Raw genomic sequence first — 27,891 nt, forward strand, 5'->3', positions numbered from 1 at the left:
CTGTGAAGCATGGAGGTGGCAACATCATGCTTTGGGGCTGTTCCTCTGCAAAGAGAATAGGACGACTGATCCCTGTACATGAAAGAATGGGGCCAATATAGTGAGATTTTGAGTGCAACCTCCTCCCATCAGCAAGGGCATTGAAAATGAAACGTGGCTAGGTTTTTCAGCATGACAAGGATCCCAAACACACTACCCGTGCAATGAAGGAGAGGTTCGTAAGCCAGTCTCCAGATCTCAACCCCATAGAAAACCTTTGGAGAGAGTTGAAAGTCTGTGTCGCCCAGCGACAAAACATCACTGCTCTAGAGATCTGCATGGAGGAATGGGCCAACATACCAGCAACAGTGTGTGACAATCTTGTGAAGACTTACAGAAAACGTTTGACCTGTCATTGCCAACAAAGTATTGAGATTTGATATTGACCAAATACCTTATTTTTCACTCCATAAGACGCACCTAGGTTTTAGAGGTTGAAAACAAGAAAAAAAAAAATACTCTGAACCAAATGGTGTACCAAAATATTTTCCAGTGCCCATGAAATGCAGAGTGACCATTAACGTAGAAAGTATTGGCAGGGTATTGCAGAGTATCAGCAGGGTATGGAGAGATGGCTGTGATTGCACTTGTCACAGAGCAGCGCTGTGGGCTGCACTACAGATGCAGCCCACAGCGCTGCTGCCATCCGATCTCTCTCCTCCACTGTACAGATCTGTACACAGAGGGGAGAGAGGAACCGGCGTCATCATGATGCTGGTTTGTTTACATGTGATCACTGTCATTTGACAGAGCGATCACATTGCAAACGGCGAGTGCACCAAGATGGCCGCCGCTCCGGAGCTAGGCCGAAGCTGCTGCCTTTCCCAAGGCTGAGGCACGCTCCGGAGCACGGCGTGGGCGGTGCCAAGCGTATAGTTGCACCATAAGACGCAGGCACATTTTCTTAGATATTTCTGGACGAAAAAAGTGCGTCTTATGGTCCGAAAAATACGGTATTTTCCACCATAATTTGCACATAAATTCTTTCAAAAAAAAAATAAAAAAATCACACATTCATTGTAATTGTCTGGATTTGTTTCCTCATTATCTCTCTCATAGTTGAGGTATACCTATGATGACAATTATATGCCTCTCTCATCTTTTTAAGTGGGAGAACTTGCACAATTGGTGGCTGACTAAATACTTTTTTGCCCCATCGTTTTTACGCCAACATAATTCATAGGGCCCTTAATTAAATTAATCAAATGTATACATGCTCACATAGTTATTAGAATATGAGTAAATTAAATGCACTGAGCTCATTATACAACCATATACCACTTCCCTCCAAAAAATTAATTACTTTTACACACTAAAGGCAAACACATAAATGTGAAAGTATTCCATTACCTCTGTATATTGAAATTCTTAAAAAAAAAAAAAAAAACAAAAAAAAAAAACAAAAAAAAAAAAAAAACACAAATATGAACCCAGCTTTTTCACATAAGCAGAAAAACACTATTTCTGTCACTCTTATCTAGGGAACTTTGTGATCACTTTTCCCTTACAGTACTCTTCAAGGTAGAAAAAAAACTGATTAGTTTGATTTAAAATCTGATCTATTTAAGATCTATTAATTAATTAGTTTATTCAGCATGCTTAGTTATGTAGCATGAGGCTGTATATTTTGTAATATATTAATTTTTGGTAAACTCATTCAATGAATCCAAGCTCTGCAAGCAGAGATAACATGCCCTGAATTGATGCAGTCACACCATTTCACAGTAACCATGAGATAAAAAAGTTAAGGAATATTCCTTTATCCCATTGTTTTGTAATTCTATGTACAGTAAACTAAAAACTGTATGATTGAATCAGTTCTGATATCACTGTTTTACTAACCTGACAGCTTATTATTCTAAATAGGAAACCTTAATTCTGTTTGCAAATATTAAAGATTGTAACTACCAGCAAGAATAAGTGCTTACATTAAGAGCCCATTCACACGGGGGCAACACGACTTGTAGGCGACTTGAGTCAGGCAACTTGGACACGACTTGAGTTAAGATCACAGCACGACTTGGGGCGACTTCAAAACGACTTGTGATGACTTCAAGCCCGACTTGGGACGACTTACAAGTCGCCCCAGGCCAGGCGACTTTTGCCGAGGCCAAGCAGAGAATGAGCTCAAGGGGGAACTCCACGCCAAATTTCTGAAAAAAATTTGGCGTGGGTTCCCCCTCCGAGAGCATACCAGGCCCTTAGGTCTGGTATGGATTCCAAGGGGAACCCCCTACGCCGAAAAAACGGCGTGGGGGTCCCCCCCAGATCCACACCAGACCCTTATCCGAGCACGCTACCCGGCCGGCCAGGAAAGGGGGTGGGGACGAGCGGGCGGCCCCCCCCCCTCCTGAGCCGTACCAGGCCGCGTGCCCTCAACATGGGGGGGTGCCTTGGGGGAGGGGGGGCGTGCGGCCCCCCCACCCCAAAGCACCTTGTCCCCATGTCGATGAGGACAAGGGCCTCTTCCCGACAACCCTGGCCGTTGGTTGTCGGGGTCTGCGGGCGGGGGGCTTATCGGAATCCGGGAGCCCCCTTTAATAAGGGGGCCCCCGGATACCGGCCCCCCACCCTATGTGAATGAGTATGGGGTACAATGTACCCCTACCCATTCACCTGTGGAAAAAAAGTACAAAAAAAAAAAACACAACACAGGGAAAAAATATTTTATTGCACAGCTCCGGGGGTCTTCCGTCTTCGGGGGTCTTCTCGCCGGACTCCTCCGCTATCTTCTTGTAGCTCTTTTACTAGCGGAGGAGTCCGGCTTTCTTCCTCCCCGCCGCCGGCCTCTTCTCCCGACTTCGGGGGTCTTGTCCCCCTCTTCGGTTCTTCTGCCGGGCCACCGCGCCTTCTTATAGCTCTTTTACAGGCGGTGGCCCGGTCTTGTGTCGTCGCCGCCGCCTTCCGTTCTTCTTCTTCTCCAGGAGATGTTGACACGACGCTCTCTCCGGCCGGAATGCCAGAGCCGCCCTGCGCTGCCACTTATATAGGGACAATGGGGCGGTGTCACATGGGTTGATGTCACATGGGTTGATGTCACATGGTAAGGGGGCGGGGTCACCATGTGACACCGCCCCATTGTCCCTATATAAGTGGCAGCGGAGCGCGTCCCTGGCATTGTGGCCAGAGAGAGCGTCGTGTCAACATCTCCTGGAGAAGAAGAAGAACAAGAAGAAGAAGAAGAAGAAGAAGAACGGAAGGCGGCGGCGACAGAAGACCGGGCCACCGCCTGTAAAAGAGCTATAAGAAGGCGCGGTGGCCCGGCAGAAGAACCGAAGAGGGGGACAAGACCCCCGAAGTCGGGAGAAGAGGCCGGCGGCGGGGAGGAAGAAAGCCGGACTCCTCCGCTAGTAAAAGAGCTACAAGAAGATAGCGGAGGAGTCCGGCGAGAAGACCCCCGAAGACGGAAGACCCCCGGAGCTGTGCAATAAAATATTTTTTCCCTGTGTTGTGTTTTTTTTTTATTACTTTTTTTCCACAGGTGAATGGGTAGGGGTACATTGTACCCCATACTCATTCACATAGGGTGGGGGGCCGGTATCCGGGGGCCCCCTTATTAAAGGGGGCTCCCGGATTCCGATAAGCCCCCCGCCCGCAGACCCCGACAACCAACGGCCAGGGTTGTCGGGAAGAGGCCCTTGTCCTCATCGACATGGGGACAAGGTGCATGGGGACAAGGCACCCCCCCATGTTGAGGGCACGCGGCCTGGTACGGCTCAGGAGGGGGGGGGCCGCCCGCTCGTCCCCACCCCCTTTTCTGGCCGGCCGGGTAGCGTGCTCGGATAAGGGTCTGGTGTGGATCTGGGGGGGACCCCCACGCCGTTTTTTCGGCGTAGGGGGTTCCCCTTGGAATCCATACCAGACCTAAGGGCCTGGTATGCTCTCGGAGGGGGAACCCACGCCAAATTTTTTTCAGAAATTTGCCGTGGAGTTCCCTCTTGAGAGCTGATAATTCTGTCAAAGTCGCCTCCGTATAAACGGAGATCCGACTTGGAGGCGATCTCCATTGAAATCAATGGGTACCAGTCGCCTACAAGTCAGATAGAAGTAGTACAGGAACCTTTTCTGAAGTCGGAGCGACTTCAGTAGTGTGCATTAAGACGGCTCTCATTCACTTACATTGCTTTTTAAATGTTGTCCGACCTGAGGCGACTAGGGGCGACCTGAAGTCGGATCAGGAGTTGCCCCTGTGTGAATGGGCTCTTAAGAGCACCTGTCATTTCAGATCCATCATGGCAGCGCCTGTAGCAGGCACCCATTTACCTGCTGCCCCCACCTTGTTCTGTCACTGCTGTATAACCAGCCGTCCCATTCATAGTTTCATAGTTAGTAAGGTTGAATAAAGACACCAGTCCATCCAGTTCAACCTGAGTGAGTGTCTACCCCTATCCCTGTACATTGCACACCCACACCAGTCCCTACCCTCAAGGAGCCCACAATCCAAGGTCCCCATTCATATACTAGGGCCAACTTTGGACAGAAGCCAATTAACCTACCTGCATGTCTTTGGAGTGTGGGAGGAAACCGGAGTACCTGGAGGAAACCCACGCAGGCACAGGGAGAACATGCAAACTCCAGGCAGGTAGTGTCGTGGTTGGGATTCGAACCAGCGACCCTTTTTACTGCTAGGTGAGAGTGCTAACCACTACACCACTGTGCCGCCATAAAAGTGAATGGGACTGTAGGTGAGTCAACAGCAGGTCAGGAAGAGCTGCTGCGGGACAGAGATGACAATTGCTCTTTAAAAAGTATTTAAATCGAGTTGATTATAAAAAATAAAATTAAAAATAGGATTTTTATAACAGCTTACCTGTAAAATCTTTTTCTTGGAGTACATCATGGGACACAGAGCCATAGTTAATAACTTAATGGGTTATATAGGCACCTTCGGGTGATGGACACCGGTATACTCAATACAGGAAGTTCACTCCCCTATATAACCTTCTTCCTTCCAGGAGTACTAGAGTTTTTGTAGAAAAGCAATATATCTAAACCCCAAAAAGAGGGACGGGACCTGTGTCCCATGATGTACTCCAAGAAAGGGATTTTACAGATAAGCCTTTCTAAAAATCCTATTTTCTTTATCATACATCATGGGACACGGAGTAAGTAATAACTTAATGGCCCGTCCCATAGCAATACTATTTGAGGGGAGGGAGAGACAACCCATAGGGCACCCCCAGACTTGAGGACTTGCACTGCTGCCTGCCGCACACTGCGCCCAAAGTCGATATCCTCATACCTCCTTACATCCACCTGATACAATTTTGTGAATGTATCTACTGAATACCAAGTTGGGTCCTTGCAGATCTGAGCCATGGAGGCCTGGTGACACACTGCCCAAAAGCACTAACAGACATGGTAGCGTGCGCTTTGACTTGAAAAGGTGGAATCTTTCCTCTTAAATCATAAGTCTGAATTACAACTTGCCAAAACCACTTTGTGACAGTGGATTTCGACACTGCATGTCCTTTTTTAAGACCCTCAGGTAGAATAAATAAGACAGTTTTCCAAATCTGAACAGTCGTCTTTAATTAGATTCAAGACAATGCAGTGACTTTTCTTCCCTGGAACATGGTTTTGGAAAAAACGATGACAGGACAATATCTTGGTTCAGGTGAAAATCTGAAACCACTTTTGGCAAAAAGTCTGGACGAGGGTGTAACACCACTCTGTCTGTCCTCATGAATAATCAAGTATGGCTCTTTACAAGAAAGAGCAGCCAATTCCAAAACACTCCTTGCTAAGGATATAGCAACCAAGAACACTAGATTCCTTTTCAGAAGGACTAAAGGGAATATGCTGTATCGGTTCAAATGGCTGTTTGTGTAACACTGACAAAACGGAGTTCATGTCCCAAGGGCTCAAAGGTGATTTAACTGGTAAATTAAGCCGCATCACCCCTTGCATAAAACCTCGGGCTAAAAAATGCGTAGCAAGCGATCTTTGAAATAAGATCGATAAGGCTGAGACTTGGCCATTACTCAAGGCCAACTTCATCTCTACTAGGGCTGCAACTAACGATTATTTTCATAATTGTAGGAGGGAAGGGATCAAGAGGCTGGAGGGTAACCAACCCCCGGGACTTTTTAACGGTACCGATTATGAAGGCAGGACAGTCACATGACAACGTTAAAATACACTTTTATTTCGAGTACAAATACATAAGACAATTAATAGAAAAAACGATATGAATGTATATATTGAATATTGAAGTACAAAAGATGGTACATAATCACAGATGACCATACATGTTACCAATTTTGTACAAAGACATGCTGCATTTTTCTTTACATGTTTCGCTCTCTTGAGCTTCTTCAGGATGTTGCAGCGTTTACAGTTAAAAGTAACAAAGTAAATAAATTACCAATTCTTAAGAGTTTGATAAAAACAGAAATTGTACATTCTGTTTAGTGTCTGTTGAATCAAATTTATTGATCTAAACTGATAAACAGTTTTTAATCAAAATATATATTTTTTTTAAATTATCAATTCAGGGACATATATTGTTAATAGGTAATAATAGATATGTACTGACATATTAGAAAAAAATATATATACATATATACATTTCCTATTTGGGTACTGAGCAAGAAAAAAAATTTAAATACACACAATAGCCATCTTACCAAGTGGGTCATAATCTTGCTTCATCGAGGCCTCACGGAGATCCCAAAAACAACTCGCCCCAGAAGGTAAGGGACGATCATCTGTCCCCACCGGTAACTTTTTCACCCCCACACACATTCCGGCGGCCCCCAGAGCCTGTCTGACCCTCGGGGGAGCCGCGGCCGGCTCCGGCCTGGCGCGGCCTAGTCGGGCCTAAAGATCCCCGGCCTTTCCTGAAGTGGCGGCCCGGTGGAGCGATCGGCGGCCGGCCTGGCCTTCTCTCCCTGAATATTTGGACTTCCCGGCCATCCATCCTCTCTCAGCCAAAGCTCCGGTGGCCGACCTGGGCTTCTACGACCTCCGGGGTTGCCGCAGCCAGACCCGGCCTGGTGCGGCCTAGTCGGGCCTGACGATCCCCGGCCTTTCCTAAGGCGGTTACCCGGGGGAGGGATCCGCGGCCAGTCCGGCCTTCTCCTGTGGCCACAGACTGCATCCCACTATTGGCCAAAGCTCCTCTCTACGGTCCTTGGACAGAGGCTCAGAACAGGGTTTCTTACCCCAACAACCAGAACCACCCTCGAATCATCAGGCAACCCAGGCACTCTTAAGGCACCCTCTCCATCTCAGTGCCCCCCTGTCTCAAAAGGTTATCAGTAGCCAGTACTAATCATCCCTGAATATTCCAGCGAGTGGGCATCACAGCCTCTATTGTGATCTGTCTCCACACTATCACCAGGACCCATATCACCTTTTAAAGCCTTTTTTTCGTTCAATCCTGTTTATTACACCATCCTGTTGGTCGGCCTTCCATACATGCTTTGGCAACAACCGACAGTGAGGCCTCTAACAGGAGCAGCAATCACCTCTGAGCAGATTCATTTACCATACCTACCATAACACATGATTATCCCTTACTTTAATCAGGATTCACTAGAATGCTCTAGACTCGCCCCCCCCCCCCCAATCCTAGGGGGACGCATACTGGGCGCAATGCGGATCAGCTACACATCTTAACTACTCCACTAACTCAGCGAGGATTCTACTTTTTCTTTTTACGAGGTTACAAAACTGCCTAACTACCTCTCCTGCATTCCAACGCAGTGCATGCCTTCAGGCAAGAAGGCGCCCCGTCGCCATTCCCAGCAACACTCCTCAGCCTCATATCCTCTGCGCAACAAAGAGCAGAAGAAAATGGCTCAAAAAGGAGCAGGTACCTCTAAGAACCGATCGCTCTCCAAGCATAACAGAAGCTCCCCTCCGAGAGAATACCTCTACACAAAGGGATACTGATCACACTCCACAAATTCCAAAAGCCGATCTAGAGGACAGTCTGACTAAGATTTATGAAAAACTTGCGGACAAAATTAAATCTGAGCTTCAAAAAACAACAAGCACACTTACACAAGAAATTGCTTCCCTAGGGGGTCGTACAGATGTTCTTGAAACCAAACATGATGAGCTATCTTTGGCCCATAATGACCTTAGGAAAGATTTTGAGCTCCTTGCAGAAAATTACTCATATCTACAATCCCAAGTCGAGGATCAGGATAACCGCAACCGCAGGAACAACCTCAGGATCCACGGTATTCTAGAATCCGTTTCAGACCTTACACCGGCTGTAACTAAACTGTTCCACATTCTCCTTCCTGAAGTACCGCCGTCTTCATTCGCCTGCGATAGAATCCATAGGGCCCTGCGTCCTAAACCTCCACCGGATAAGCCTACACGAGATATTATACTATGCATGAAGGACTTTATTACCAAAGAAAACATACCAAGAGCTTCCAGAAACATGCACAGCATTGAATTGGATGGTACTAAAATTCTAATTTTTCCAGATATCTCCCAAGCCACACTGGAAAGAAGATGAAAAATGAAGGAAATAACCTTGTTTCTACAAATCGGCACACAAGATATAGATGGGGTTTTCCTTGTAAACTTACAGTACCCCATAACGGCTCTACTTACAGTTGTCAATGTTTCAGAGGGAAAAGAACTCTTGGTAAAGCTGGGGCTTCTGGATGTATCCACAGATCCCAGACCTCCTACCCCTCATGCTTCACCAATTTGGGCCACCCCTGCAACACGTCGAGACCAAAGAAGATGGCGACAATCTTTCAGAAATTTGGAAGCTTGATTGAGCTGCTTCCCTTCTCTGAATGTCTTGTGCCCCTCCCGCTTAGAATATACCTAAGAAAATGAACAATCTTTAACAAACTTATTTCCTTTTTCTTTTGCATTGTCCGGCTTTCTCCGCCAGCCCCCGTTTTTGGGGTGGGGGGAGGTTGGGACAAATTCGAGGGAGGGAGGGAGCCGAATGAGAGGGACTAAGAGTAAAGGGAGAACACTTATTCATGTTACTGAATTTTATAGTTGCAATGTTGCATGATAGTTTTGCATTTCAATATGTTAATTTTGTTGCTCTTATCCCCGAGTTTAACAATTGTTAATTTTTTACTCTGTAGGCTCTCATTTTACACGAGGTAACATACTTCCTCTGCTCTCAATTTTTTCTATTTTTGACGCAGTGTTCGTCTATATCTTTTTGATATACAGAATCTTCGCTGATGATGGTCCGCTCCGTCTCAGTTAGTTTGTCCCCCTACTCATTCGGGGTTCCCAGCCTATGGTTCAGTTCACATTTATTTTTGTGCACTTGACCATGTTATCAGTCACCAGAATGGATCGGGCTCCCCTTATGAGTTCTGGACATTTTTGCCCACTTTAAAAGTTTATTTGGTCAGGTAGTACTGATTACCCTGACTCCTTATGTTATAGTATTTGTTATTACATGTTTTTTCTTAAAAAAAAAGGTCATTCACAATATTTTCATCTCTAGGTTCATTATACTCAATGATATTGTACAATTTTGAAAGTTCATCTTTCATCATTAAAAATACCATTCTACCCCTCCTTCTGAGTCATAAGGTATTCTTAATGCCCCTTGTGCTTGTGACTTTGTTGGGAGCTGTCCTTGCCCTGGGTGTTGTGGGCCTTTTTTTCACCCAAAAATTATTATAGTCTTCTACTATCAATCTTATGGGACTTAGGGTGATATCTCACAATGCCCAGGGCATCAACTCTCCCAAAAAGAGGAGGAAAGCATTTCGTCACTACAAGAGACTGAGTGCCGACATTATCTTGTTGCAGGAAACCATTTTGCTTCTGACAAGCATCCAAAATTTTTTGATAAAAGTTATAGTCAATTTTACTGCACCTCATTTGATACTAGGTCCAGAGGTGTTGCAATCTTTGTTAAAAACTCAGTATATGCCCCTAACGAAGCACAAGCAAGTTTTTTTTCCAAATTCTTTGACATTTTGGATAGATTTCACTACACACCCCTCATTGTGGGTGGTGAATTTAATTTAGTTGCACACTCAGCACTTGACAGAAGCAGAGTGGTACCATCCTCTAAGGCAGTGGTCCCCAACCTTTTTGGCACCGGGGACCGGCGCTGTTGAAGAAAATTGTGCCAAGGCCCGGGGGTGTATGCGGCTTTTCGCGGACAATTTATCGGGGCAATGGCGGGCATTGGCGCTTCAATCATCCCGGCACCATCATTGATATGATGCCAGGATGATTGAAGCGCATTATTTCTATTATTACATTGTTATATATAATGAAGTAGTTCAGCTCACCATAATGCAGAATGTGCCAGAGTGTCACTTTCCACGTTGCCTGTCACCAGATGCAGATTGTCACTTTCGACGTCGCCTGCCTGCAGATGCAGCTTGTCACGCCGCTTGTCATTAGATGCATTTTGTCCTTGGCCACGTCATCTGCCACCAGATGTGGATTGTCACTTGCCATGTTGCCCGCCTTCAGAAGCAGCTTGCCACTTGCCACGTCGCATGTCACCAGATGCAGTTTGTCCCTTGACACGTCACCTGCCACCAGATGCATTTTGTCCTTTGCCACGTCACCTGCCACCAGATTTGGATTGTCACGTCACCAGCCATCAAATGCAGCTTGTCATTTGCCACCAGATGTGGATTGTCACCTGCCAGTGGTGTGTGCATTAGTTCAGAGGCAAGCTTGGAGTAGTGGGCAGTAAGCGAGAACAGTGGTAATGGGGGGGGTGGGGGGGGGGCCGGTAGTGAGAGATTATCTCATCTCTCTGCTCCTTTGTCTCACCTCCAGCATTATAGAGGCCCGCTGTGAGCATGGAAGAGCGGCGATGCAGGTGGGCGGTGAGAGATGATCTCATCTCTCTGCTCACTTGCCTCAGTATAGCGGGCCCGCTGTGAGCAAGGAACAGCGGTGATGTGGTCGGGCGGTGAGAGATGATGTCATCTCTCTGCTCGCTCCGCCGCCGCTCGTCAGACAGTGCAGCCTTCGCGGCCCGGCTGCAAACAGTCTACGGCCCGGCAGTGGGCGGCGGACCGGGGGTTGATGACCCCTGCTCTAAGGCCTTCCCCAAGTCTCTTAATTGTGCCTTACATACTCCAACACTTGTTGACACCTGGAGAGCACACAATGTGGGTATTAAAGCCGACACTTTCTATTCTCACCTACATGATAGTTATGCACGTCTTGACTACATCTTCTGCACTCCAGTATTATTGGCTAACTCTTCAAAGGCCGAGATCCACCCTTGTCCCTGGTCAGACCACCACATAATCTCCTTTAATACCCCACATATAGGGCTCGATAACTCAACACACAAGTGGCATATAAATGATACCCCTTCCTCTCCACCTAAACAATCCTCGCTGAACTGGCTCAATGATATTACTCTACCCTCCCTATCTAGTCAGCAATTGGAGACGCTTAACGCACCCTGTACAGAATTGGAAATCAATAGAATCATTACTTCTTTAAAAACTTCCACCGCTCCAGGCCCTGATGGTTTTTCCTCTTTGTATTATAAAAAATTTGCCTCCACATTAACCCCACACTTAACAAAACTATATAATCACATTCTTCAAGGAAATCAATTCCCTTCAGAAATGCTTTTAGCGAACATGTCCCTTCTTCCCAAACCAACCAAAGACCATTCTATCCCACAGAACTAATCGCCCCACCTCAAATTATTCGCTCGTCTATTAGCCGATAGACTGGCTTCAGTTATCCCTCAATTAACCCAGACCAGACAGGATTCATCCCTGACAGACAGAGAACGGATAATATAAGACTGACCACAAACATCATCCAGGACTCTAACCAAAACGCCACACCCACACTTCTTCTCAGCCTTGACATCCACAAAGCTTTTGACAGCGTCAGCTGGTCGTATTTGGACATTTTAGTCCCTAGATTCGCCATTAACAGTGAATTTCTCCATGGTTTTAAAGCTTTATACCACAACCCACAAACACGCATCAAACTACCCGGGTCCAATTTTGACTTCTTCCCCTTGAGCAAGGGCACTAGATGAGGTTGCCCACTTTCCGCGCTCCTCTTTGCCCTTGCAATAGAGCCCCTGGCTTGCGCAATCAGAAACAATACAGATATCAAAGGGTACACTAAAGGATCCAAGGAATTCAAACTTAGCCTTTATGCTGACGATGTCCTCTTATATCTAAGGGATCTATTAAACTCCTTACCCAATCTGACCAAAACACTAGATATTTTCCACGATTTGTCCAGCCTCAGCGTAAATCTGTCTAAATGTTCTGCCCTTCCTATTAATATCCCACCAAACATGATCACAACGCTTAAAGACAAATTCCCTTTCATCTGGTGTCTCAACTCATTTAAATACCTAGGTATCCATCCATATCACACCCTCTTACAAATCACTATTTCAGGCCAATTTCCCTCCAATATTTAACATTAAAAACCTAATGAAAACATGGTCATCATACCAAATTTCATTTTCTGGTAGAATAGTGGCTACAAAAATGGTTATACGACCCAAACTACTATTCCCTTTTAGAGCCCTTCCTCTCCCGGTGCCTAATACATTAGCCTCCCTCCAAAGAGAAATCAACAAATTTATATGGCTAAACAAAAAACCAAGATTTAGTTACTCCTTGATGTTTAGGCCCCCACGGAAAGGAGGTCTTGGCATACCTATTCTTTGGACATACTATCTCTCAGCCAGATTTACGCAACTTACACAATGGTATGCCTCTTCCTCTCAAATCCCATGGCTCCTGTTCGAAGAACAATCTGTCCTCCCATACCATCTACAAGGACTACTTTGGTCCAAAACCGTCTCACACAGAAAATAAAACCATTGAATATCACGGTGTCACATACTTTACAACTATGGCAGGGCTTGACAAATTTGCTTAGAATCTAGGAGCCAGCTATAAAAATTAGGAGACGTTTTTTTTTTTAAATCAGCTACCCAGTGCCCAGAGCTGCATGTTTGGGACGACGGGCAATAAGAATTGCTCACGCTTGGTGGCAAGTAAAGAAAAAAAAAAAAAAGGGTTTTCTCTGGCCGATTCCAATATTTCGAAATCGGGGAGGCCAACATATGTTGCAGATTTTTGCGGCCGATTTGTATTTTTTATTTTTCCTTCATCTAAGAAAATCTAGGGTGGAGAGCTGGGGAGGAGGTTATTGTTTAGGGTGGAAAGGTGGGTTGCAGCATATCAGTGTCCATCAGTGCCACCTCATTAGTGCCCACCAGTTCAGCCTGTCAGTGTCCATCAGTGCAGCCTTTCAGTGCCACATCAGTGCAGCCTATCAGTATCCATTATTGCCCACCAGTGCAGCCCATCAGTGCCCACCAGTGGAGTCTATGTCCATTAGTGCCCATCAGTGCCCATAAGTGTTACCTCATTAGTACCCACCTGTGCAGCCTGTCAGTGCAACCTCATCAGTACCCATCAGTGGCACCTTATCAGTGTCCATCAGTACCACCTCATTAGTGCCCACCAGTGCAGACCACCAGTACCACCTAACTAGTGCCCACCAGTGCAGCCTATCAGTGTCCATCAGAGCCACCTCATCAGTACCCACCAGTGCATCACATAAGAGCTAACCAGTGCACCACATCAGTGCCTCATCAGTGCCCACCAGTACAGTTCAGTGTTCACCAGTACAGCCTAAATGATATTCACTGCCACCTCATTGGTGCCCACCAGCGGAGCGCTCCCGTCTCCGTTCCGTCCCCTCGCCTGGCCAAAGACAGCTCCATCTGTCCTCTGACGTGCTGCGCGCCAGACTACAAACCCCAGAATGCCGCACGGCCGGTAACAGCCAATCGGCGGCCACCGCTGACTTCCTCCACTGGAGTGAGTGCAAGCCGTGCTCATCGCAGCACCGCCCACCAGAGGGCGCTGGTTCGCACAAGAGGAGCAGCGTGTATTTGCTCCAGCAGGCCACAAAGCCGCAGCCTCAATTATCGGGCAGCTCGACTGTAGTCACCCGCGGCGAGGGGGGCCACATGGGAGGAATGCCGACCACTTCTGCAGTGTAACCCAGGCGCCAGGATGCAATTTTCAGTTGCCATTGCGACCTGGCGCCTGGGTTTTGTCGAGCCCTGAACTATGGAATAGACAAAACTCCAAATTCACCTTGTCATCTGTCACCCCCCCACCCCCACTAGCATCCTTTCTGGGAGACCCTTGCTTCATTTTGCCAGATTATCTATATGGAAACAATATAATTTAACAAGCCTGAACGCTCTCATTCATAACAATATATTTTACTCCTCAGATCTTCAAGTAAAATACAACCTTGCTCCTACAGAACAAATGACTTATGAGAAGATCAAACAATTCTACCAAAAGTACTACTCTCTGACCTTTCACCCCCCCCCCCCCCCCCCACAGTTTGAGCAGATATGCATATCATCCCCATGAACTAAAGGTTTAATATCCAAAATTTATAAAACTTTGAATCAATTTAATATGCCTGACAAATCCCACCCCATGCTCAAATGGGAATCAGACTTAAACATTTCACTCTCCTCCGCACAATGGGACACTATATTTGCAAACTTGCATAAATCTTCCAAAACTACCTCTATTAGAGAATCTGCCAGCAAACTGCTATATAGGTGGTATCTTACCCCCTCCAAACTTTATTCTTTTTACCCTTCAACATCCCCTCTATGTTTCAGAGGCTGCCCCACGCGGGGAGATTTACTTCACATTTTCTGCGACTGCCCCCTCCTTAAAGATATCTGGCTTAACGCCAAGCGGATGATCGAACGTATCTCAGGTAGAACAGCCCCTCTAACTCCCCAAATGTGCCTGTTATTCCTCCCTATACAAGACATCCCACATACTAGCTCTAGACTAATACATACTATGTTCAGCTCCATACACTGGACCATTGCCTATAACTGGCGCTCATCAGTTGTCCCTTGGTCTCAGGTTCTTAACCGTATGGCTAATATTAAACTTTCAGAGAGAATACAAGATATGTTTGATACCATGCATATATACCACAATAAATGGAATCTTTGGGAAGCCTCTCTATTGATGTAATTCAACCAATGTGTGTTTCCTGTCACTAAAAACTTTTTCAAAGAAGCAATATTGAATGATCACCTTATATCTTTACTTGTACAATTAATTTTATTGTCAATTTTTGTATCTTGACCTTTTCCATAATAAAAACCGTTTGTAAACATAAAAAATAGAAGCATAGTGATACCCGACAAGGTAATGTGGCAAAAAAGATGTTTAGTAACATAATGGGGTTAAAAAAATAGTACAAAAACAGCAAATAGCTAATGTAAGGGGTTAATTTTTTACTATGGGACAGTGAAAGTAATATTTACAGTAGCAATTTGCTCTTTTTGTACTATAAAGGGCTAATTTTATTTTTTAACCCCATTATGTTAGTGGCTGATTAATCGATTATGAAAATAGTAATCGATTAGTCTCAATCGATTAGTTGTCGATTAATCGATTAGTTGTTTTGGCCCTAATCTCTACCCCTAATTGTAGAAAGGCAAGAATTCTGCCTATGATACATCTCCGAGGGTGCCAACCCTTGGATTCACACCAGGAAACACTGAAGGTGCCAGACTCTAATCTATAGTTTTGGAAGCTGGCTTCCTTGCATCAAGGTGGAGATAACTGACACAGAAAGCCCACATTTCTTTAGAATGTGGGTTTCAATAGCCAAGCCATTAAATTTAGCGTTCGTAAAGTAGGATGGAATATTGGCCCCTGTGAGAGCAGGTCTGGCCGTAGTGGAAGGGACCATGGATCCTCCAACGCCATCTTTACGATTTCTGCATACCATGACCTTCTGGGCCATGCTGGTGCTACCAGAATTACTGTTTCTTTCCAACTTGATCCTGCAAATTAGTGGCAACGGAATGGGGGGGGGGGGGGAAATACATAGATCAGTGTGAACTGATCCCACGGGGTCACCAACGCATTTCTGTTCCGCATGCGAGTGGATCCCTTGTCCTGGACACAAAGTTGACTAGCTTCATGTTGAATCTGGATGCTAGAAGAAGATCTACGTTCGGAGTCCCCCGTCTTTGGAAAACAGCCCGAAAAATGTCAGGGTGAAGAGACCATTCCCCTGGGAAAAAACTGCTGGCAACTCAAGTAGTCTGCCTGCCAATTCCCAACTCCTGGGAATGAAGGCTGCTTTCTGCCCAAGTTAGAATATGGTTCACCTCTGTCTGCGCTGCAAGACTCTTGGTGCCCCCTTGGTGATTGATATAGGCCACAGCTGTGGCATTGTCGGATTGGATCCTGACAGGACAATCCCTTAATCTGGAAGTCCAGGCCATCAGAGCCAGATGCTCTGTCCGAATCTCTAGGATGTTGATGGGCAAGGTTCTTTGGGTTTTTGACCACTGCCCCTGGACAGGCGTCTTCTCTAGTACTGCTCCCCAGCCTGAAAGGCTGGTATCTGTCTTTACCACTTTCCAGATAACTGGTCTCAAGATTTTTCTTTCAGCAGATTCTGGGTTAGTAACCAACTGAGGCTTTGGGACACCCTTGGGGACAGCGGCATTGGCAGGTCCAAAGCTTGGATCGTTTTATTCCAAGCAGACAGTATACCATTTTGCAACAGTCTCGAATGGAACTGGGCATGGGGGACTGCTTTGAACGAAGCCACCATCTTTCCTAACAACCTCATGCAAAGGCGAATGGAGGGATCTCCTTTCGACCTGACCATCCACACCAACTCTCTTATGGAGTTAATTTTTGTCTGAGGCAAGAATACCTTTTTCTGGGCTATGTCTATGATCAGGCCCAAATACTCCAGCTTTTTTAGCGGTTTTAAGGAAGACTTCTCTAGGTTGAGAATCCACCCCTGACTTTCCAGGTAACTGGTTGTAATCTGTACACTTTACTCCAAGCGAGCTACCGACTGGTTTATTAGCAATAGATAGTCTAGGTATGCCAAGACTGTTGTCTTGTGTCCTTAACCTGGTAGAGGTGGGGCCAGCAGTTATGCGAACACCTGGGGTGCTGTAGCTAGCCCGAAGGGCAAGGCTACAAACTGAAAGTGCTGCTGTTCTACTTCGAATTGCAGAAACCTCTGGTGAGCAGGAAACACAGGGACATGCAGATATGCATCCCTGATGTCTATGGATGCGAGAAGTACTCTCCCTTGTAGGATGGAAACTAGTGATCTGATCAAATCCATGCAAAAGGAGTGGATTTTCAGGAACTGATTTAGATTCTTTAGATCTAGAATAGGCCTGACATCTGCATTTGGTTCTGGTACCGTAAAAATGTTTGAATAAAACCCCAAACCATGGTCTTCTGTGGGGCTCTGTAGATCACCTCCTGAACCAGTAAGTGGTCTGCTGCTTTCAACAGAGATTGCCTTTTCCCTGGATCTTTGGGAATGTTTGATCTCAGAAAACGAGACAGTGGAAAGTCCTGAATTTCTAGTATGTATCCTAGAGACACAGTGGAGATGACCCATCTGTCATGAATTTCTTCTTGCCAGACTTCTGAGTATTGCAGAAGACTTGGGGGGGGGGGGGGGGTGTCACCTCTTCATAATGAGGCTTTAGTATTCTGCTTTGCAGATTTCCAGTCCCAGGTCTTTTTCTGTGCCTGGTGCCTGACCCTGAAGTTTTCCTCTAGAGTCTGGCGGCAGAGGCCATCACTACAGCCTAGAGGCGGATGCCCCTGGTGCAAGAGAAAACTTTTTTTTTTTTTTTTACCAGTCAAAAGAGTACTCCACTAGAAATCTTTTTAATGTATTTAGCCAAATCATCTCCAAATAGACGATCCCCATGAAAAGGGAAACTAGTCAAAAGTCTTTTGCAAGGTGCTTCAGCTGACCATTTTTTTTTTTTTTTTTTTTTCAAATAAAGCAAGAAAACCCCCTAAATGGGACTCTGTTAGACCACCAACACAAAATAGGACTTATAATGTTGTTTTTATTAATACAAAAAGTCAAAACACAGACTAAAAACAGACGGCTAGCATCTGAACAATACAAAATGACAATAGAACATCACAAGCACACTTATGCTCTCGTTATTAAACTTCATCTCATTCTACTCTCTATCCCGGATGAAAGTTTTCAAGCAAAACTGTAAACGCGTTGGTATTGGGGTTTTCTACCCTAATGAGAGCATAAGTGTTCTTGTGATGGTCTATTGTCATATTGTATTGCACATTGTTCAGATGCTAGCCATCTGTTTTTAGACTATGTAGTTTTGACTTTATGTATTAATAAAAACTACATTTTATTAGTCCTACTTTATGTGTTGTGGTCTGTCAAGAGTCCCATTTAGGGGGATTTCTTGCTTTATCTAATCCAGGGATGGGACCACCACACTGTTGTCTCTGACACAGTGGGAGCCTTTTTTTTTTGGTGAATTTTTTAACCAAAGTTTTCTACGCATGTATACTAGCACAAGCGCGAGGCGGGACACCTGGTGAATAGAGACTTTCATAGCATCCATGGCAAAACAATGCCTTTGGTAGTTCGGCCAACACACGGGCCTGTTGTGCAGGGACCTCCTTAAGGGCCTCTCTGAACTGGTTCTTTAGGGACTGACAAATGCCTATTGCAGCAACTGCAGGCTGAGTAATGGCCCCTGCCATGGAAAGAGGATTTTAACAAGAAATCCAACTTTTTATCTGTTGGATCTTTAAGCATTTGTGCATTGTCTACTGGATAAGGTCAACTTTTATTCACACTGGAAATCGCAGCGTCAACTGCTGGTACATTCCAGCTTTTGGTGAATTTTTCCTCCATGGGCTAGAGAACTGAGAATCTTTTTGGAGGAAGAAAATGCTTATCCGGGTGATCCCATTCAGCATAAATATGCTCTTCTAGTAATGTATGGACCGGAAACGCATGAAAAGGCTGTAAAGGTTTTAAAGAACCCAAAGAAGATATCAAACTTTCAGCTGACTCTGTTAGGGGTAGCATGAAAGTGGAACAAACCATCTTCGAAAGATTATATACCAGCAATCTCTCAGATTGCAAGACTGAAAAAAGTTCATCAACTGTTTCCTCCACAGAGGAATAATCGGCTTGTTTTTCCTCATGATCGCCTGAGGGTAATACCTCATCCTGTACCCACTGTTGCCTTGCTATAGAGTTTGAGGTGAGGGAGCACGGTTCCTACACATTTGGATGGAGGATGTGATTAAAGCCACTAATCTTCCTTCTAGGGCAGAGGAAAATGCATCTTCAGTCACGTATACAGGGGCTGAAGTGAGAGAAGTAGTTGCACCAACAATTGGTTCCCATGACTCACCCTGGCTTGCCATATCTGGTATCTCCGGAGAAGATGACAGTGTGGAGGCATGACTGGAGTTCCCAGCACCTAGGGGTGGAATTTTTGGTACCTTTTTGGTAACTCTGGAAGTCAAAGTGCTAAGCACAAAAGAAAAGGCACTTTAAGAAAATGTAGTACTTACTGAGCAATAGTCTAGCACAACAATCCCACCATAAAGATCAGCTTTTGGTACTAAGTAACAATGTATTTCCTGTACTGGAAATGCCTGTATAAATCCCTTACATGCCCCAGCGCTCCTGTGTCCTTGTGTGTCAGACTTCCTCTCTTCAGTTGCTCTGATAAGAGATCTTCTGTAAATGAGAGCGTCCATTTTATAAAATAAACTTCAGGTGTGAGCCTGATTGGCATCCTCAGCGCGTGCTCCACGTGGACGCCGATTGCCACACACTGCACCTCATTAAGCCACGCCCCTTCCAGTAACGCGCCTCCTCTATCTAAAATGAACCTTAGTCCGCGCGTGGACGGCATGGCATTCGGGTCGATGAAGAGGAGGCTCTGCGATAGCCGTCTGGCGCTCTTGCCAGATTTTTACGTGTACAAGTACTGGGGCACAACAAGGCTCATATAAATGGCAGGTCTGACATACTAAATGTGAGTCATTATAGTACTACCCATAGGAAAGCCGCCACCGCACCCCTCGGGGGGGGGGGGGTGCTTCTTTCTCACTTTCTCAGCAGGGGCTTAGTATTCTTTTAACACTTGAGTGTTTTAGCAGGAGCCATTATACATAACAATATGCTGTACCCCCAGCCCCTTAGTTTCCCCATTTGGGAGGAGAGATACACCTTTGTTCAATTAAGAACTTCCTCCTGGCTGCTGGTACACACACACACACGCTGTTATAGATGGACACAAAGCTGCTGAGAGAAATGTACCAAGGTATGTGTATTTTTACTCCCTCTATCGAGATTTAAAGGCATTACAATGTTTTTAATATGGAAGGCATAAGTGGACTTTTTACAGTTCCTAGACTTCTTCCCTTACCTTTTCCTCGCTGCAGGATACTGCTGAAAACAGACAGATCACAACTTCACCCATCACAGCGGGCTACGTTGGTAAACCTTCAAATATCTGGTCCCTATTAAAGGGGTTCCACTCCTTCAGACCTGTATAGCACCCCTCAGGAACAACTTTAGGTAATATAGCATGGCCTAAGGCTTACAGACAAAACCTTGTTCTTCTATGCATGGCCCATCATTTGGCCTCAGTGGCTTGGATGGATTTGGTTTGTGGAGGTTATTTAAATCCAGCCCGGATCCCTCCAGTGGAGCTTCTTAGAGCACATCTTCACTCGTGACCAACACCTTAGACCCTGGCGAAAAAACTGAGGTACTCCGGGAAGGAGGAGGGGTTATATAGGGGAGTGAACTTCCTGTATTGGGTATACCAGTGTCCATCACCTGAAGGTGCCTATATAACCAATAAATCATTACTAAGGCTTTGTGTCCCATGATGTACGATAAAGAAAAGTGATTTTAAATTGACTTGATTTAAATCAGATCACCCTAGTATTCTTTAAAGAGATCTAAATCTAGATCTATAAAGAGATCTATATGTCTATCTCCAATAAAGCCTTTTCTTACGGAGAACCAAGCGTCAATGAACCACCCCAAAGGGGTTTTTCTTACCTTGTACCCTCTTCTGCGCCCCCCTATGGGTCCCAAGAACAACCATACACACCAAAGTATGTGTGAAGACAGATAAATTCTCCACAAGCTCTTTGAGGAAGAGGATTTAAATGCTATGGTTACAAAAATTCTGGATGCAAAAAGCATCCAGTGTCATGCTGCTCTGACCAGCATTAGGGGCTGTACTGCTATCGTTCTTCTGCCATTCAAGAGAACACCTTGCCCAAACTTTGCATACAATGTTAAAATGGGCAAAGCAAGAATTCATGTACTGCATCTACTGCGCCAAGTTATTTCAGTACAACCTTTGCTACTTGGCAGGCGCTAAAATCTAATGCCGCGTACACACGATCAGTTTTCCCGTCAGAATAAACCCCAAAGTTCCGCTGAAACGGTCGCTCGTACACACGATCACACCAAATTCCGAGCATTTAGAATGCAGTGACGTACAACACGAATGACAGGACTAGAAAAAGTAAGTTCAATAGCCTCCGTCTCGTACTTGATTTTGAGCATTTTCAGATAGGAACTTTTCCCAACCGAAAAATTGAGATCATGCTCTCAATCTTTTGCTGGCTAGAATTCGGCCAGCAAAAGTCAGATGGAGCGTAAACACGGTCGCATTTCCCATCGAAAAACTCATTAGTCTTTTGTGGGTCGAAATTCCGATAGTGTGTACACGGTATAACAATCGAATCCTTTTAGGCCTTATTCACACCCATGAGAGGGTCATATTTAATGGTTGTGGATGCACAGGAGTTCCCTGCATCCCCATGTGAGCATTTCCAATCATGTTCATTGAATGGCTGCAAGGACCCAGCCACTGTTCCCAATTTGGCAGCCTTGTGTGTGCATTGCCCAAGAACACAGACGGTGGGGTTTATTTACTGTAGCTGGAGTTCGCAAAATTAGGCTCACTTCTGCATAGAATCCAAACCAATCAGCTTCCAGGTTTTAATGCCAAAGCTCAATTGAACAAGCCGATTTTAGAAGCCGATTGGCTATCATGCACAGCTGCATGAGCTTCTGAGTGTGTGTTAGGGACCATGCACTTGCACAGCTCCAAACTGGGAGCAGCAGCTGTGTCTGTGCAGCCAGTACATCCTAATGGATAAAAATGGTACTACCTGCACAGTGGAAGCACCGCACACCTGTACATCCTCCAAGTGGATAAATACATCCCTTGCATGGGGGTACAATGTGTGAACAAGGCCTTAGAGTTTGCGTGAACTTAGCCAGAAGTGTCAGAACCATAAACTACCAAGAAAATAGCATTTTTTTTAAAAAAAGCCAGAAGTATTAACCTTGGTATTTCTCTAACGACAGTACTTAAAGCGGAGTTCCACCCAAAAGTGTTATTTCTGCCTTTCGGATGGGGGGGGGTTGCAGGGCTGGGAGCGGATACCTGTCTTTCACAGGCATCCTGTTCCCACTTCTGGGAGTCCGGGCTGAGGCCCATGACGTCACCGCTCAACTCCACCCGCCAGTAGGGGAGAGGGGAGCATGCGCAGTAGGGTTCCCAACACGAAGCCATAAGGTTACACTGTCGGATTCCCTTACCCACAATGGCAGCGGCATGCACCCAGCATCACAGGACATCAGGACAGGTAAATGCCCTATTATTAATTATAAATAATTATATATTCATATTAGGATTATTATTATTAAAAGCAAGCAGCTGCAGTATGTGTAACTGCTGGCTTTTAATGTTTGCAGCGGTGGGTGAAACACTGCTTTAAAGAACTTATTTATACTTGAGCATTTTTCAGCTCATTTCACTACTCCTGACAACGCCTTGCTATGCAGAATCTTATTCTAAATGTTACCGTTAATACTTGCACATTCAGATGTTCTACACCCTATGTGCTGGACTCATTGGTCTGAGACTTCCCAAGTCTACACCCTTATGCCGTACTGCTCTGTACATTACATTTTTTTTTCTTGTGTTATTGGGCACTATTTATTCTGCATTAAAAACGCATGGGCAATTTTTAACATGGTTTGCAAAGGCCCTAGTTGACACCAGTGCAGTCAAGAAAAAGTAGAACATGTTGCATTTTTTGTGTATGGAATGCAACAAAACACATCACAAATGCACAGAAACGTACATGTCCTTGACTGTAATAAAAGAAAAAAAAAGAAAAAAACATGAATGCATCAACAAATCTGCATGCAAAATGTATCCGGAACACAGAAATTGTGGAAAGAACCAGCTCTAAAAGCACCAGAAATAATTCTGCTCAGGTGTGAATGCAAGCTAAAGAATTTCACCAAGATAGGAAAATAGGCTATCCATCAGAAACAAATAGGTCATTAGAATGCAGAGGGGAAGGTGCCCTTGGTCGCAAAAAAAAATTCTTGTTAAGTAGACTGTAGGCATAATTAAACACTGGCTGCTTCTAATGCGTTATAATTAACAGAGTCAGTGCCTGGATTGAGTCTCTGTGTAATGTCACTGACCTCATTCAAGCTATAGCTGGACTGTGGATTGTGACCCCATTATTTAAATGTATAGAAGCAGCAGTTTCACCTCCAGCATGGATAGTTATATTCCAAAAACAACTAAAGGATGCATATAGACTGCTAACATTAGCAGCTATTGCATTACATAGTTAGTAAGGTTGAATAAAGACACCAGTTCAACCCGAGTGTCTACAATTGTCCCTATCCCTGTACATTGCACACTCACATCGGTCCCTACCCTCAAGGAGCCCACAATCCAAGGTCCCCATTCTTTTACTAGGGCCAATTTTGGACAGAAGCCAATTAACCTACCTGCATGTCTTTGGGGTGCAGGAGGAAACCGGAGTACCTGGAGGAAACCCACACAGGCACAGGGAGAACATGCAAACTCCAGGCAGGGTTGTGGTTGGGATTCGAACCAGCGACCCTTTTTACTGCTAGGCGAGAGTGCTGGATTCCAACAATGAGTCATATTTACAGCCAAAATGTAGCTTTAATATAGATTTCCACAGTCAAAAAAGGTGCCTCCTACCTTTTTATGTCCATAGACCATCAAAACCTTTATGACAAGATCAAATTTTGAAGTTTTATACACAACAGTTTGATTAAAAATAACCTTTTCATCATTTTTTTTTTAGAATATTCAAATGGACGGAAAAAAAAAAAGTTAACTTACAGTAAAATCTAATTTTCCTCTGGTCCATTGAAGGACACAGGAATGCAGATACAATTGAAGTTTACTGCTGACTACAGAAGGTTTGGACACTGGCAATCATCACAAGCCAGCCTTCACAGAACCTCTCTTCCACCCGGAACCTCTCAGTTTTGTGAACAAGTACTAGCAGGGGGAAAGTAAAAACACAGTGAGACTTGTGTCCCTCAATGGTCACCAAGGAAACGTTTTTTACTGTAAAAACAATAATTCAGACACAGTTGGGATGCGCATTGGCTGCCTGCATGTGCGCCGATTGTTTCTCCAAAAGCAGGACCTCCAGATAGTCCACAAAGGGAATCCCCTGGGCCCAAAATAGAGCTAGCATCGGGGCTAGCACCCTGAAGAAAATACATGTTACTTTGGAAAAAACAAAAAAGGCAGAGGCACAACTGAAAATGCTGCTTACCCTCAGCAACCGCAGATAATGCTGGTGGGAACAAACAAGGGTGCACAGATAAGCATCCACCATGTCCCCTGAATAAAGAGGCAATCACTGACCAGATAGACTGCAACCAGAACGTTTGCACTAAAATGACTCCATTGAGAGCCTTCAGATCCCAATGGGAAATACTCCCTTCTTTACCTTAGGTACAGTAAACAGGCGGGAAGAAAACCCTCAGAACCTTTCCAGACAAAACAGCAGCTTCCCTGCTGGGAGCAGAAAGGCGCATTTGCTGGCATGAAGCAAGGTGGTTACAAGGTGTGAAATTCCAGCTTTTAATCTACGGACACAATGTGCTGGACTCATTGGTCTGAGACTTCCCAAGTCTAACTGGGAAGATGCCAGTGCTGGTACGAGACAGCAGGTTCTGCTACAAGAGGTTGTTCCTGCACAAACCTGACTGTTCCTGGGAATGAGGTTCTTAGAGCTCCCATAGACTGTAAACAGGTGACCTCAGGTAAGTTTGATGCTGGTTGCTGCAACTTTAAGTTAATATACATTTTTAAGGATCCCAATGGTAGATTTAATGGCGAGAAAGATGCTTGCTAGTTGCTCGTCCACCGAGAGGAAATATTCGGAGGAACACAAAGCTTCCTCTCCCAGTACCTGCATCCCTCTTCCTCTAACAGCTGTAAGGAAAATTTAAGAAAATCCCTGGATACCCCAATGGCAAGGTCCAATGGGCATACTTACAGAAACAACTAATCCAAAAGCAGTGAGCAGAGAAGAGAGCCACGGATGGTGGAGGCACGTAAACTGACCACGCTATCATGGCTCAGCAGTCATGATAAACCAAGCTCATTTTACAGGGGCAGGGCAGAACCAGGCAGGATCAGCCAAGCCATTTCAGGTGTTACCGGGGGCCAAATGACACAGCGCAAGCACTGTGCTGTATAACGTTTTAAAGGAACAGGATCTTTTTATTTTTTTTGGGTAACAAACGCTGTAAAGAGGGAGGTCCCCCCCCCCCCCCCCTTTATACTTACCTAGGTGGATGCAGCATGCGATCGATGCTGCATCTGTCACCTGGCATCTTTACACTGAGAACCGAGCAATCAAACACCGCTGATTGCTTGATTCTCACAGATCCCCAAGAGGAGAGCTGCTGACTGTCAATCAGTCACTGCGGGGCCCGAGTCTGAATCAGAGCTCTCCTCAGAAGAGAGAGGGGGGGGCATGGGACTTTTTTTTTTGCGCCCGCACGTTGCTTCCACCCTGGTAACAAAAGTCTCCAGGACTGCCGACAAAGCGTCCATAGGCACCGCATTTTTTTTGCAGGTGAGCCGGTTGCAATAGCAGGGATATCTGAGGAAGAAATGCCAGCTTTCGACACCATGCTGACCCTCACTCACCTGTCACAACTTAGGGCGTGAGAACCCTAAGGTCAAGAATAAAAGGAGCTGTGTCCGTCACTGAACAAAAGAGAAATTGGCCTGGGCACGTAAAAGTGAACTGTATTTAAGTGGTTAAAGAGAAACTGGCTGCCCCCTTTCAACCTCAACCCATTATAGTCATGCTAGCGAGCCTAGTTGAATTAACCAGACAAAATCCTACTCTAATTTAAGACCATGGGCTGTTGGTGGTTGGGTACAGAATAATACACATTTGAAAAGCTGATCTGAGTGGTAGAAATGTTATTAAAAAAAACAAACATTACCTGAAAGCACCACCTCAATGAGATCTCCCTCTTGAATATCTGCCTCAGATTTAACCAACTGCAGAATGTTTTCTGAGTTTGGATCATGGCGGAATAAGAGGATCTTGTCATACATCCCATAGAATCCACATTCTGGAAACTGAAACACAAGAGGATAAAATGTGGTCACGGTACTACAATAGGAACAGCAGAGATAAATGGCACAGTACATAAACTTTAGAGGACAAATGAAATGAACATTCTTTAACAGAGAGCTGGAGAAGTAGCAAGGTGTGCAGCATGGAATTCAAACAAAATACACAGTAAAACAAGTGAAACTGGTTTCCCCTTACATTATACCATAATATTAGTCATTGCCGTCTTGATAATTTTAGTGAAGTAGTATTAGTATCAGTAGAAAGTCTTTAATGGTACCGAGCAGTGAAAACAGCTATGAATTAATTATATTGCTAACTGTATAAGGCACGTGTGCTGTGATTGGCTGAACTCAGATCAAGCATACAGAAACCTCTACTTCGAAAGCTAGTTTAACAAAATTAAAGTTAAATTTACGTGTTAACAGTACAAATTTGAGCATAGACAATCTACATTATTTTTAATTTTAAAGCATATCATTCTTGCCATTAACAAAAAAAAATTGCAGTTTCCTAGCTCCCAGGCTAATCATGCTTGGTCACGTGTGCTTTTAGCTACAGTAGCAGTGAGAATCACCAAGACTGTCCCTATGAACACAGATAACAGATTGCCAAGTATAAACGGACAGGTTTTAAAGGAGCAGTAGGGTCAAAGCTCTTTCGGTCATACTACTCCTGTAGGTCACAGAAATGCACTTAGTTCTGCACTCCTGTGACCCCGTATTCAGCTGATAGTGGGCTAAAGTCTGCTGTTGGCTGATGTCACTCAGCCAATCCAGACTCTGAAGGGATCCTGACTTTAATGTTGGGATCCACCCATATGCCCATGTGGCAGCTGGCTCAGCCTCTCAGCACACTGCTAAGAAACTGAGCCAGCTGCTCCCGCCCCATTCACAGCCCAGCACTCCAGTGAGTGATGGAGGAGCAGAGAGAGTCAGTCACTGGCTCTCTACTCAGTGAAGACCGAGAACTGAGCGATCAGCCATCTTTGATTACTCAGCTCTCAGTCTTAGAGGCAGTGGGGGAGAATTGCAGCATCGAGTATGATTATTTTTAAATCCTGGACTTCTCTTTTAAAGCCTCTCTCAATAACAAAAAATACATAGAGAAAATAAATTTCTGGCTTTACACAGACTAGTACACATAATGAGATTATCGGACAATTTTTTTTGTTTGTTTTAAGCATGCTAGTCTCCATATGGAAAATAAATAGGTTACTAAAGTACGAAAATTCTCATACAACAGAAGATGCAAAAGTGATGCAATGTATTTGTACAGTTTTCTGAAAATACAATACAGACTAAACCAAAATCGTACAGTCTGGTATCGTACAAGAAAAATGTTTGTTTTTGGACGAAAGCGTTGTACCAACGATCCGATTATATTACGATAACTTAGAAAGCAGTATTTTTTGTAAGTTATTCTGATCATGTGTACAGGGCTTTAATGCGATTTCCTTCACATAGATAACTGTACTTGCCCATTTGGGCTATAATCACACTTCTGCACTGTGGTAAAAAGTTATGCGCTGGAGTGCAATCCAATGCACCTG

At 44.9% G+C, this 27,891-nt stretch overlaps 1 protein-coding gene across 1 annotated transcript in view; it reads right to left on the reverse strand.

Annotated features, from left to right (window-relative positions):
* The window catches only part of PRKD1 (protein kinase D1), a 266,882-nt gene that overhangs the window by 118,769 nt on the left and 120,222 nt on the right, over window positions 1–27,891 (reverse strand). Inside the window, exon 2 of the mRNA XM_077464790.1 lies at window positions 26,206–26,344. Coding sequence (XP_077320916.1) covers window positions 26,206–26,344 — 139 coding nt within the window. The remainder of the gene's footprint in view (window positions 1–26,205; window positions 26,345–27,891) is intronic.

This window comes from Lithobates pipiens, unplaced genomic scaffold (assembly GCF_037356315.1).
Source record: "Lithobates pipiens isolate NorthernLeopardFrog02 unplaced genomic scaffold, aLitPip1_a1.2 Scaffold_30, whole genome shotgun sequence".
Lineage (NCBI taxonomy): Eukaryota > Metazoa > Chordata > Amphibia > Anura > Ranidae > Lithobates > Lithobates pipiens.